Genomic DNA, 14,698 nt, shown 5'->3' with positions numbered 1-14,698 from the left:
ACACACACACACACACACACACACACACACACACACACACACACACACACACACACACACACACACACAAACACACACAGAATTCAAAGAAAAGACTGATGGTCACTGAATGGTGTTTATTGAATGTTATCATCAGGAGAAAGACATTGTTTAATTATCAAACCAATCAACTTTGGTCATTTAGCAAACATTTAACATTTTGAGAATGCACATATGACAATGACAATGAAAAGGTTTCTGCTCTGTACGAAATAAATAGCATGTCGCTCATTTACAGCTTGGCTGAAAATAAAAAAAACATCTTCATATTCAAAAGGCGTACGGATGAGTTTTGCGATATGAACTAACTGCTCAACAAAAATGTTTCTCCTTTTTTTAAATAAAGCTTTTCAGTTTTAATATGTACCTTCAAGAGCCTGTTAAAGTTAAATAAATAGAATGTTTTCCATTTGTAACATGCACATCCAATTCACCTGGGGAACTATTTACACATCACTGATCCTACACACTTACATTTTTTTTAATCTCCTCTAAACAAATTTCGGCCGGACACAAACTCTCTCATACATACACAAATGTACAGTCTTGCAGACATGCTGCGCCTAGTTACTATTACCACAATATCTAACCTATGGAAGTGATCAAAATGCTAATGCTGAACATGGAGCGCCACGTAGTGTAGAGAAGAAAACGGTCCGAACACCACGACTCAACCGGGGGTGGGGGAGGGCTACAAAAGGTTTTAGTCTTTACAATTGATCATGCACTGTGTGAACACTGTTATTTGGTTTCAGACTGTGTATTTAGAGGCTCTATATATGTACTCGCCGCTTCCTCCAGATGACCAACGAAGAAGAAGGGAGTAATATCCTGGTGAGATCTCCGATCCGAGCGAGTCGTCTTGACAACAATACTTTTATCAGTGTCCCCTGGGATCCCCGCCGGTCTAGTACTGCAGGTTATTTACATTTTATTTAGCTATGTTTGAACCCCTCGGCGCATAACCAGGTGACACTACAACAAGACCTGGTCTCTTCTTCTATGTCGGTATCAGTGAAGAAACCTCCTCCGGTTCTCAGGGCGTTGTGTTGAAAATGGGCTTCCGTTTCCGTTGGGTGCTGGTGTTGCGTTTTGCTCCACGCGTTCATGACGCAAAGTATGAGTTCTGCATGGAGTACAGCCGGTCGATGGGGTTCCCCACGCGGGCCTGCATGGAGTTGATGTCCGACGAGGCCATGAAGCAGTCACTGAGGCTGGTTAAAGAAGTGTCACTGTCTATGTCATGGAATACAGAGTCGTTTCCTGGGAGGAGAGAGGGCAGAAGAGACACAGCCGGGCGTGAGACACATCGTTTAGAACCACCAGGCACATTTGGCTTTTTTAGCTTCCAATAATAAACCACATCACCATCTCGCAGAAGATAAATGTCTGTGCTCCCAAAATGATAATTACGAATAGACACAAAGTGAAAATTGCTGTTGTGTGTCATCGCAAACTGTTAAAATGTTTTTCTTTTTTTTTGTTGTTATTATCAAAGCTTCCTTTTTGCAGCTCTCTCTGGAACCATTGTGGTCTATGAGGACGCATGTAAACAAGGGGCATCCTCCTAAAAGATCTGGTTAATAGCGAGTGTTCACGCCTTTCATAAAACCACAAGCCCTTATTTCTCCAGAGGGAATAGTTAACTTTATTACACTCTGGGTCTTAATGATAGTGTTGCACAAAATGGGGACACTGTGATGAGACATATCTTTTAATGCCTTGCCAATATTGTTCTTTTCCCCAAACCAACGGAGAGTGATGAGACTGGGGGATTCGAGATCTAACCACTGGCGGAGGGACTAAATGGAGGCAAATTATAAAGAAGTTATGAACTTGAGGAAACGGTCCCTCTGGGACGTGTTGACGACGTCACTCAGAACGCTGTTATTGGGGTTACATCCTGTAGGACTTGATTGACTTCACTACTTTACTTTCTTCCCCTGTTTGGCTTACAACACAAACACAGTGAAGAACAACTCCAGGAAGGCCCGCACGACACTCTTGCTGGTCACTTTTCCCACCGCTGTGACAGAAGACGCACAATCTCTCACCATCGCCAATGTTATCAGACATCAAACTTTTGTTGGTGTGGACCGCATGGCTTCAGGCCCTGGCATGCTCACAGTGTGCGTCACATGCAGGAGGCCTTTACAGAACCCTCTGAACCGTGCTTCAAGAAGACGCTGTCTTCAGTGTGCATTGCATGCCTGCGTGCATGCTTGCAATCTTGCGTGCATGTACGACGTAAAACAGCTCCCATCCCCCCAGGTGCAGCTGAAATCAGATGCTTGTGGCCCCCGCAATATTCACCCCCACTGGGCCATGGGAGTAATCAGGGGCACAGGTGTGTGGGTCTGTGTGTGTGTGCATATTTGGAGCCGATGGGCGTGGGGGTGCGGAGGATGGGGGGGGGGTGCTTACCATATGGGTTCATGTGGTCTCCGGGCATCTGTGGGGGGGTGAGCCCCTGTTGGAAGGGGTCTGTGCTGTAGCCGTTCTGATCCATGGACACCAGCTGCTGCTGCGGTGGTGCCAGGGGTGTGAAGGAGCTCATCATACCCTCCATCCTATTGGACATCACTTCTGTGGGACAACCAATCCAACGGTAAGACAAATACGTCCTTGTTCCCAAAAATAATGTGAGGTATTTTTTTATATATTTTTGTTTTTTTATTGGAAATGCATTAAGCCGGGCCAAATTTAAAAACGTATATCATAGATATCTTTTAGATCTTCCATTCCTTTCTAATAAATGCTGACTTCAATGTCTGCCATTTGGGCCGTCGTCTAAACCCAAAATAAACCATGCCAGTTGATAACTCCTTAATTCTACGAGGGGGCTTTGGCAGGCTGGCTGCTGCACTTCAGTAGTACTTGGAGGGCTTGTGCCTCCATTGCTATGTCAAGAGAAGACTATTTGTTACCATAGTGGCGAGTGACTTTCCCACAATCCCCCCTCAGAAAACATTGCTCTTGGCCCAGCGCGTGGTGAGTGGAACACACAGTCCTTGTGGCTTTGTCAGTGGAGCCCAGCCTCTCCGTACTTTACTCTACAGTTGGCGATGCCTCCTAAGCCCTGGCTGCCATTCATTCTGTTTGGCCACTTTGAGTTTTCCAGCGACAGCGCAGAGACGATGATGTAAAGAGCTCTTGTTTGCACAACAAACTACAAACCAACAAACAAACCAACTGATGTGGACTTGATAGCACCAAAAGCAGGATATACCGCAACATTATTTGAGGAATATAAAGGTAAAGCCATCGTTCTAGGTTTTAGAAGATAGGGTCCCTCCCTCCAACATATCAGTGGTTTAACTCCGACTTTTCTAACAAATTTAAAAATGGACATAATTCCTTATTGAAACACAGTTAAAAAAATTAACCGGGATGTTAATTAAATATCTGGGTGTTTGATAGCTAGATTTTGATGAAATTATACAGAAAAACATACAAAAAACCCACTTAAATAAGAGTATGTATTGAAAATGAGCGTCCTAATAATCATACATTCTTTAAGAACTGTGTTGAGCATACCTTGACCGAGTCTCTGAGAGTTTTGTTGTTCTTGTTGTTGCTGCTGTCTTCTGGCCAACTTCTTCATCTGCAAGGATGGAGAGAAGAAACTTTTAGAAGGAACTCCCCAAAACCAACACGTGATCTCTCTTTAATTTAAAAAGGATGCTCCGCGCGGCTCACCCCCGAATGAACCGTATAAACTATAAACTCTATCGGAGTGCGCCTTCAGCATACAATATCAAAGGTTTACCCAGATAATGATCAGACTAAGGAGGGCGTAGATGTTAAATGTAACCGTGAGGTAGATTTGCAATCTCCCCTCCCCCCCTCTCCTCCCCTCGCACTTTAAAACTTGACTTTTGCAAGAGGAATGCAGTGATAAGTTTAACACAAAAACCCGGGGCAGATTTATTAGACTGGAGAGCTGGATTCCTTTCACGCTGATTTGGGGATGTATCTCAGCTGGTCACTTGTTGACTATAAAACTAAACAAGTGAACCCCTCTTGGATAGAAGAGGTTCTGAAGGCCTCACCTTGGCCCGCTGGTTCTGGAACCAGACCTGCACCACCCGGACGCTCAGCCCTGTCTCCGCTGCCAGCGTCTCCCTCACCTGGAAGCACGCAGGACACAAAACATGTTCCTCTGTCAGTCAAGGAAAAGACAAACAACTGGGAAACACATTGAAATATTTAGCCTTTTTTTGGTGGGGGGGGGGGGTACAATTGGAAAGGGTCCCATTTGGCTCGATGCCGGTTTGATTTGCTTTGATTCTGAAGTCTGATGTTGAATTAATGCAGTGGTCTCCTTGCAGACCTCTTGTTAGTCACTGCCATGTTCAAAGCCTTGGGAGCGGAGGCTGCAGCAGCAGCACTGTGTTCTCAGGTCCTGCAGAAGGCGGGGCTCCTTGCTACAGTTTGTCATAGTGCAGGCGGTCTGCGTTACGCCACTGCAGCCTCGCTTAACGCAGAGCAGAGTCCTGCTCGCCACTTCAAAGCGCTGCCCATTCCTTTTCTTTTTTCTCCCTTTCTCTGATATAATTGAGAACTTTATTCGGGAGACTCCTGTGTAAATGATCTCAGATATACGGTCGATTCTCCTTCCTGGCCAATGCAGACCAGCGACCGTTCCTAAGACAGGGTTTAGAGGGACTTCTGACCCACCTTTCTGCAGGGCTTGGAGGAGACCTCAAAGGAGGCTTTGAAAGCCCGCCTCTGCTGGGTGGTTAAGATGGTGCGGGGTCTTTTGGGTCTGCGGGGGTCTTTGCTATCGTCGCCCTTCCCTTGACCCCCTACGCCTTTCTCCGGCTTGATGTCCAGCTCCTCGTCATCGCTTTTCTCTGCAGGAAGAAGATAGAATGAAGTTGTTATTTCTCGACATCTGAAAAAGGAAAAACAGGGGGCTCAAGCGATTACTCCGTCCGGGGTCCGTGGCAGCCTGCTGATGATGAATCTGTTCTGCGCTCTGACCGCCTGGTTCGAGACACTCAGACACCACGAGTGTATAATCAAAGGAGACACACATGCTTCTAATAATTTGTTATCGATTTATTATGAAAAGGAAAAAAAGGCTGCACGCACCATTGGACTCAAGAGTCTGCAGCTCTTGTAGCTGAACTGAGTAGAAAAAGGTGCATTTGTCATCGATGCAGACGTTGTGTCACATATTATTTATTGCACACAGCTTTAGCTGATTTACACCAAATCAATCTTTGATAAGAGTTCTACATCCACACACAACATGAAAAGACGTGTGCATGTTCTTTTGGGAAATACATCCTGTATGAGCTTATAAGAAAATGTGAAATTTACTCTATTTCTCCGCTCAAAATTGTGAAAATTTCCCTGTATGGATTATTAAATTCTTACTGTCAGTAGCAGGATATTACTGTTTTGGGTAATAAACTCCACTTTTTCATTTTCATGTCTCTATCATATGATATGCTATTAATACAGAAGAATAACTTGGTTTTATGCCTTGTGTGAATGATGTTATTGGAGGCACAAAGCTATGATTGTATTTTTGTTGGTTTTATTATTTAAAGCATAGTGAATTCTCAACCCTAACATTTGACTCAATTCCATCTCATTGCCTTCTTTCCTCTTTCCATCTTTTGCTGTGATACTTGAATTCATATTCCAAAATAACTTTCCTTTTGTCAAATTCCTGGTAAAATATAACCATGTATAATTCCCTCTCAAATGTAATTAATAGAAGACCCCGTAATAAAATATGTTTCGTGATTTCACCATGGCAGGAAGGAGCAAATTGCCCCTAAAACATCTGTAAATAAATTAATGGTTTAATAAAGGTTTCTGGATTGAAAACATGATTTTGCAGCCATGTCTGTGAATCTAAGGGACGCAGCATGTTCTGCTTGTGCCCTAATACTGAGACAGATTTCTGCTTGAGGATCAGCATCCACTGTCCTCTTGTTCCTCTGCTGTCCCTCGTGTCCTCAGAAACCTACGTCTGCCGAGGTTAACTCCTGCTAATGTCGACGTTTTCTCCATTTTAAATTCCGGAGCCACGCATCAAAGAGATGCCTCTGTGATACACTGGGACATGAGCAAATGAGGGAGCAAAGCAAATATTCCCATAAGTTGACAAAAGTTGACACAGGCACAGATGTAGTTGACAAATTCCCTGCTTTTGTGTGCGTTTAAATGCGAGCCAGATGGCGGGGAACCGTGAGGTTTGGCGAGATGCCTCTTTGTGTGTCTGTGTGTGTGTAACAGTGTGGGTATGTGTGTGTATCAGTGAGTGTACGTGTGTGTGTGTATGGAGGCTTCAGGCGAGGAACACTAGAGCTGATAAGGCTAGGCTTTCTGTAGAAAGACCCCCGAAATCCCTCTGTCACTCACCATGATACACTAATTTAATTCATTCCAGCAAGCACAGCCCCTGCCCACGCATGAATAGTCATTAATACAGTGTGTCCTGGCTCCGTCCTGTTTCTACTTCCTACTGTATATCATGCGCTCCCCACCCAAACCAGAAGATGACAAAGGCAGAGACCAAAACACTTTCTTTAGGCACAGCTCATAAGGTCTAAAGGTCCCATTTTGTCTCCAACATGCTAAACATCAATGCTTTCTTGTTGTAAAGCGTGAGAAAATAGTTTTACAAAACATTTATTTTACATTTGTGCAGCAAATGTAAATGTAACTCTCTGATACTCGCTGTGTAGTTTTTCATGAACTATTGCTAACGGCAGCAACTAATTCACAGTACGGTAAATGAGTTTACCTTAAAATAAACATTTCTACTTCTCTGCACTCACATACGAAATGGACCCAGTGGGGCTCAGTACATGTTGCTATTTCATGGACTGGACCATCCCCAGCAGTGATTATGGGATTAGATTCCTGACAACCGTGTGACAGGGCAGGACTTCCACAGTGTTGTATGGATGCTAACACCCGGGCCTGTAGAGCAAAGCAGCACCGGGGTGCCACACCACCTTAGCACCCCAGTGTTGCACTCGCCACGCCCGTGTGAGGGGAGCAGGAGGAGGAGGAGGAGGAGGCCGAGGAGGAGGAGGAGGAGGCCGAGGAGGAGGACGAGGAGGAGGAGAAGGAGGAGGAAGAGGAGGATGAAGATGAGAAGGAGGAGGATAAAGAGGAGGAAGAGGAGGAGAAGGAGAATGACAAGGACGAGGAGGAGGAGGAGGAGGAGGAGGAGGAAGAGGAGGAGGGGGCGTGCAAGGTTTTCCTACCTGAGTCTGAGTCATCGGGGCTGACGGAGCTCAGCAGGTCCTTCTCCCGCTCGTAGTCGACCTTGCAGAGCAGCTGGCCCTCCTTCAGCACAAACTCGTCGCCCTTCCTCAGCTGCCGGTCACACACGCAGCAAAAAAACCCAAGGAAAGCAGTTGAGGTGGTAGACGCACTCCAGCGCGCGCATCACAAACTCTGTGGGCGCGATCTTCTCCATGCACCCGCTGCACTTGGTCGCAAACAACCTGCAGAACGGGAGAAAGAAAGGAGTGTTTTAGTGCCTGGTGACGGAAATAGCACACACACGCATGCACACACAAACGTACATCTCTGCTCTATCGTGGGCTATTGAAGGTCGGGGATGAGTGATTGCTTGCTTTGGGTCCTTGCTTTGCTGGGCTTTTGATTAAAAGGTGAATGGAGGTGACTCACTGGCCCGCCACTGACAGCCAACATTACAGATTAGCAGAAGTGAAAAAGCCAACCCTTGGTCTTTGTGTCCGGGTGCAGAGAACTCATTAGAGGCTTGGCCCCCCAACCACTGTGCCCCTACAATGTGCACAACCCCTTTGTGTGTGTAGCATTGTACCGGGGGCCATCAGATATCATGTCGAACACCGCTGATGAGGATAGATTGCCTACGTCAGGCCTCTGCTCCTATCTCATCTCCGTAGTCTAATGCGTTCCTCTCTCTCCTACCTGCCGCGCACACGGCCGCCCTCACCCTTGCCTCCGCCACGGCCTTTTCCTGGCGACACCTCTGTCTCCTTTTATATCCTTTCAGGAAGATGTTTGCATTGTTTTATTGGTGGCTGAGAGGCATTTAATTTGTTCTCTGTCGTACGGGAGGAGCCACGTTAACCGGAGCAAGAAGGCCGGGAGTGGGGCTGATCTTGTCCAGCCGCGGAGCTGCAGGATTTATTAGCGGCCTCTTTGTTTGCCCCGGTCTGGAGGACAGCTGGCAACCGGCTATCTATTTGTGGCGAACATCTATGTCTTTGTGCGGAGGCAGGGGAAGGCCGGGGGAGCAGCAGTCGACATCATCTGCTGGTGGGAGACAGGGACGGGCGATAGTGATGAATATAGTGTGTAAATATGAGTGCAGAGAAAGAAGAGGCACCCGCTTTGTTATGGTAATACCGTCGTAGGTGGCGATTGAGTACTGATAGAGGGAGCGTGTGTGTGTGTGTGTGAGTGTGTGCATGTGTGTGTGTGGGGGTGTCACCACACGTGTGTGGGGGAGTGTGCACGTGCAGGAACAAGTGTCTGTGAGCGTGGCGCATGGAGCTAAGCGCGGCAGCTGTATGCGTTTTGGAAACAAGATAGTGTGCGTTTGTCGCTGTCTGCTAGGTCTTTGGGGATAATTGATTCGGGGCTGGCCGTCGCTGTCCTGGAAGTATTGGCTCAGTTCACACAGGCATTGTTCTGCCTCTCTTATCCAGACTACATCTTTTTCACTTTTTATTCATATCACCTTTATTTTTTGATTAGCATTATAGATATATATATTATATATATATATATATATTGTTATAGAGAATTTCTTCTATATTTATTACAAATAAACAGCAGCTGTTTTATTAATTTTTAATTTTTCAATCGTCTGGCAAAGAAAGCAACAGAGGCATCGAAATGGCCGCTTACTGGACTCATGAAGTCCTTTAATCTTCCGTTTATTACAATAAGTTAAGAAGATTACTGTCCAACTTTAGAAAAACCTCAAGGATAATCCCTTGGAAAATCAATGTTGGCACGTTTTTTCAAAGAAACCGAGATCTTGTTTAAACGACTTGCCAACCTGATTCATCTCAGGAACAATTCACATGCAATTCAATTCAACATTATTCAATGCAAAAGTATTGTGATATGTCACGTGAACTAGTGAACTCAAATCTTTCAATCCTGCTTCTTAAGTTGGATGTGGGATAGCAATGTTGTAATTGTTTCAGACTTTCCAAAAGATTACCAATGTTGCATGATGGGATTGGAAGAAAAGGCGTGATGAATCTGTCAAGGCTGTTTCCCAGCTCTAACTCTCATGTTTAGCTAATGATTGGTGGCTTAGCCTCCGAAAGAGACAGAAAAGCTGAGGAAATGACTTGTTAGCATGCTTTTTGATACGTCCAGGATCCTGCATTCACCTACGACCGCTCTCTCTCAAACCTTCTCATCCAGATGAAAACATTCCCATTCAGCCCTGCCTTCCTTTCTTCCTTTTCGCTCGCCGGGTCTAATCTTGTAAGCCATTATTTTTCTATTTCCCCTCTCTGTCACTTTGCATTATTTTTGCTGCTGTAATTCCTATTCGTCCCTTCTGGAATCTTCCTGTCCTGCTTTGTCCTGCGCTCTAATCCGGACTTTCGGCCTGTTCTCAGTCCCCGGTCCCCATTCTCCGTGGGGTGCAGATGGAAAAGCCATGCGTGACGCCCACTTCTATGGCAACCACACCTCCACAGGAAGGCAACGGCGACTTTGCGGATGGGCAGAGAGGGCCTTTGAGGCGCTGGCAGCAGAAGTAAATCCTTCTCTAAGGAACAAGGAGAATTAGCAGGGAGCAGCGGACTAGGGATTTAACCCTACCCCTCTCCTTTGAAAGGCGCAGTCAGTCTTACTCCCGCGGCTAGCCACAATCAAACAGGAGGAGGAGTGGGGAGGTGGCAGTGGGGAGACCAGAACACAACTCCCTGAATGACACAAGCAGTGGATTGTGGAGGAACCTAATCCCACTTTAATACCTTTCCAAGTTCAGCTGCTAAAGAATGCTCTTTAAAACAACACCACTGTGTGAGCAGTGGAGGCTGACCGGGGGAAGGCTGCGTTTCAACCCCCACAACATTACCTGATTAGTGGGTTGGGGCCCATGGCCAGTGGGCCGCATGCCTGGGGCCGGGGACAGCGGAGGAGGAGAAAGCGTAAGTGGCGATCATACACTTATAGATATATGTAATGCCAGGTTAATAAACACATTAACAACGGACTCTGGGGGGATGACACCAACACAAACACACAGCGTGGGGCCGGCTCCCTTTAAAGCTCTGCTGGGACCTTACAAAAAGGGGATGAACAAACTCTATCCAATAAAGAGGGACTATAGGTTTGATGATATTCAGGGCGACCCTGTACCGGTGTCTGCGACTTTTGTATGTGTTCTGCTCATACATATCCCAGTGACCTGGCTGCCACACACACACACACACACACACACATACACACACACGCACACACACACACACACACACACACACACACACACACACACACACACACACACACACACACACACACACACACACACACACACACACACACACACACACACACACACACACACACACCACACACACACACACACACACACACACACATAAATCCTGGTGGAATCCCCACTCTTGACTCTCGGCCACTTGAGTAACATGACTCTCTTTGAGGCGAGTCAGAGTCAGCAGCGGTCAGCAGGGCCTATACGCTTGTCTCTGAGAGGGAAGGGGAGGGAGAAGGAGAGGGGGAGGGGGAGGGAGTGGTAGAGGGGGAGGGGGAGGGAGTGGGAGAGAGAGAGGAAAGAGGGAGAGGGAGGGAATGGGTGAGGCAGAGGCAGAGGGAGATAGGGAGACAGAGAGGGAGATGGAGAAGGAGAGAGGGAGAGGGAGAGGGAGAGAGGGAGAGGGAGAGAGTGAGAGAGAAGGAGAAGCAGAGAGAGAAGGAGAGGGATATGGACAGGCAGAGGGAAGGAGGGAGAGGTTGCGGAAGTGGGAGAGGAAGCGGGAGAGGGAGAGAGAAAGCACACATAGAAGGCCAGAGAGGACCACCAGCATGAATCCTGTGTACCAACTCTCGCTTTCCTCCTCATCCCACACACCTGAACGCACAGGTCGAGTGAAGGTACCCCCCTGCAGATGCTATGGATCAATGGACTGCATCTCAAGCTGGGAGGTGCAAATATTTACCAATGCCTCCCTGGGACACCAGACTCACAAACACAACAAAGGAACGCCCCGTCTCAGCACATACCTCCCTCCCAGAGGGATCATTAGGTCCTTGTTTTTTAAATCCGACGTTCCCATCGTCCTGACGTCTGTTATTCTACACAGCGTCAAATGCTGTGTGACACATTCTGTCACAGGCCCGAGTCTCACAGGAGGACCATCAATTTTTTTAGATGATAGTGTTTTTTATTTGCTCCATAAAACACCGGAACAAAATACAAATGCAGCACCTTGGGATGCGCCTCCTGTGTATCGGTGGAATGAATTAGCCCACATCCTCGTATCCGCTGGTTCTCGTTTGTGTTTAAGAGGCTCTTCAGAGAAGTAGAGTACCCTCCCTTTGAAAAGATTACAGGCAACTTAAAGTGTGACAACGTCTTAGGCCCTCGCCATATGTTGCCAATGATTTCCCTCCACAGACATCAGATTTAATACCTCCGCCGTAGATAAGGATCAGGAAGACTGGGTGGGATAAAAGAGAAACAGAGAGGGAGGGGGAGAGGGAGTGGAAGAGAGAGAGAGAGAGAGGAAGGGCGAGAGAACGTTCTAAGGAGGGGGCTTGCGGCGCTTGCCCATCACTCTACATTGAGCACTATATTCTATAGTTTTTTTTTTATTTAACAATTCTCTCAAACAAACTAAAAAAGGACAGCAACAAAAACAAGCCAATACCTAGTGGGAGAATCTATGGCGGTCTGAAACCAACTCTGTCCACTCAGAGACACACGGGAGAGGATCAGTCCTGGGGAACAGCTGGAAGCCGTTACTTTGAAGATGGGCTCCCGTGTCCGGGTGGGAGACCTGTGGCCTTACCACTTATGCTGAGGTGAGATATGAGGTCTTAGAGGCAGGTCAGCCAGAGGCCTCCAGGCAAGGAGGACTGGGCCCGCGTGATTGGTCGATATGGAATGCCTGATTAGTCTTGATTTTACAGGCCGTGGCCACATAACTGAATCCCACAATTAGGAAAACAAATACACAAGCTTGTTGTTTGTGGCCCATTGGAGGCAGAAGTTAAAAATTAAATGTAAAAAAACTAAGTCATTTTTAGATTAGAATCAGTTGTATTTTTGTCAAAATCGGTTTGTCCAAACTCAATAAATGATGACAGAAACTGTGGAGCCAGATCGAGTCAGGGCTAAACTAGTATAGATGTCAGCCGCTTAACAACTCGTTTGGATTAATGGCTGAAGTGCTAACAAAGGATTACATTTGACACCCAGATGTTTCTGCTCCGCTCAGCTAAAAGAAGCCAAACCTTGACTCAACGTTTTGGAAGATGACTTTAGTATGAATCCTGTTGCCCTGTTCCTGAGGCAGCAGAGACCTGACGTCACAAGCCACCTCTTTCTAGGAACAGAGGCTGGAATGTTACTCTAATGTTAATGTAATTTTAATCTAATTAGTGACCAGAGAAGATACACAAGCATAAGGCCTGGCTGGCTGAGTGTGTTTACCTGTGTATAGTTGGATAGTGTCATTATGACGCCTCCAACACCACATTCACCCCCAGGGCAAAGGTAGATTCCCCTTTAGCCAAATACAGAATTTAGACATTACAAAAAAAGAGTACGGTAGGGTGATTTAAGCCATGTTTGAATCCTCTTCGGGTTAATTAACCACAACCTAAAACAACACCCCAAAAAGAGGAACAACCTGCTTGGCTCCGTGACCCGCTGGAGCCCAGTGCTCAGCGGAGAGCAGTGTGCAGCGCACTGATACTCTGGTAACTGACCTGGTTTACCGGCATCAGCTCTTCTCCTCCGAGCATAGATTCATAGAAAAGTAATGAAGCCAAATAAAAAGTGCCATCCGGCGGATCCCGGGGGCCTGCTCCAGTCAGCTCTAAAAGCTGCTTAATCACCATCCCGCGCTTACCACATTAGCATAATAATGGCCTTTAAATTGAGGCTCTTTGTTTTTTAATTAAACTCCCAGCAGGTAAAAGTAAAACACATTAAAGGGAGATGTGTACACCGCTAATGGCCCAAAGGTGCCTTCTTCATCAGGCTGCGCGGGGCCGCGGGGCCCGGCCGCCGCTCGCCTTGAGGAGCCGGCTGGGCGCGGGGCCCGCCCGCCGGGGAGGGATGAGGGCCGCTGATTGCACTCGGCGTAGCAAGTAGCTAGATAATGGCCCGGACGTGTTAGTGCGGACACACACACACACACACACACACACACCTGCCCTACATTACGGGGAGCACACACAGGCACACTGGAAACACACTGGAGTGTCGTGCATATACATACACCCCAGGCGTGCACATGTACATACACACAGACGGACACACACACAGACACACACACACACACACACACACACACACACACACACACACACACACACTAACAAACACATGCAAACGCACACACACACACACACACACACACACACACACACACACACATACACATACACACACTCACGCACACATAAACACACATGCAAATGCAAACACACCCACAAACACCCACACACACACACACACACACACACACACACACACACACACACACACACACACACACACACACACACACACACACACACACACACACACACACACACATAAACACACATGCAAATGCAAACACACCCACAAACACCCACACACACACACACACACACACACACACACACACACACACACACACACACACACACACACACACACACACACAACCCCCCCCACACACACACACATAGACACACCTCACCGCCTGAGCTGAAGTTCACCCATATTCCAACCCCCCCCCCCCCCCCCCCCACCCACACACACACACACACACACACTACCACTGGTGTAAAATAAATGTGGGCCACAGTTTCTATAGCAACATGAGTGTGCACATAGTGGAATGAGCAGGTCCTCCGACGAGCTCCGAGCCATTCCGCTGCTGCATGCTACTTGTATCTGATATTATATTGCACAGCTGCATCAAAAAATACACACTCTCGTGGCGTTATTCAAATGAACGCAGTGAGCTGGCCGCACGCCTCAGCGATAAACCAAACCAACAGGTGAGTTTTGGGTTCAGCGTGCATGCACGTATGAGAACTGAATTGGCAGAAGTCTTGAACTATTTTATCGTGTCGCTGAAGTGTGTGTGCTGGCGTGCGTGAGTTACCTTGTGTTTGTGTTCGAAGACACAATGTTTTAATGTTTACACAAAGGTGTCGTTACACGATAAATGTAGAATGTAGTAAATGTTAAATGTAGAATTATGTTAAATATAAGTGTAGGTAGTTGGTTGATGTTGCCTTTTATGTAACCTCTCCCTCTCTGGACTTTGTCATTCAAAAGTAATTTCTTACAGTTGTGTGTGTGCGTGTGTGTATACCAGAGGTGCCAAAATCAACGGTTGTGCGATGAGAAGTGTGTCGTGGCTCTGAGTGATCTGTTGCTGCCAGCTCACAGGGGCCTGCTAATAAGTCAGTGTAT

General features: G+C 46.9%; 1 protein-coding gene across 1 annotated transcript in view; it reads right to left on the bottom strand.

Annotated features, from left to right (window-relative positions):
- Positions 1 to 1,144: 1,144 nt before the first annotated feature.
- lmx1bb (LIM homeobox transcription factor 1, beta b) overlaps positions 1,145 to 14,698 on the bottom strand; it is a 41,887-nt gene continuing 28,333 nt past the window's right edge. Inside the window, 7 exon segments of the mRNA XM_056592845.1 lie at positions 1,145 to 1,302; positions 2,464 to 2,625; positions 3,577 to 3,643; positions 4,092 to 4,169; positions 4,720 to 4,895; positions 7,275 to 7,422; positions 7,424 to 7,517. Of these exon segments, the coding sequence (XP_056448820.1) occupies positions 1,145 to 1,302; positions 2,464 to 2,625; positions 3,577 to 3,643; positions 4,092 to 4,169; positions 4,720 to 4,895; positions 7,275 to 7,422; positions 7,424 to 7,517 (883 nt within the window).

The sequence above is a fragment of the Gadus chalcogrammus genome, chromosome 6 (genome assembly GCF_026213295.1).
Source record: "Gadus chalcogrammus isolate NIFS_2021 chromosome 6, NIFS_Gcha_1.0, whole genome shotgun sequence".
Lineage (NCBI taxonomy): Eukaryota > Metazoa > Chordata > Actinopteri > Gadiformes > Gadidae > Gadus > Gadus chalcogrammus.
This window is presented reverse-complemented; position numbering and strand designations above follow the sequence as displayed.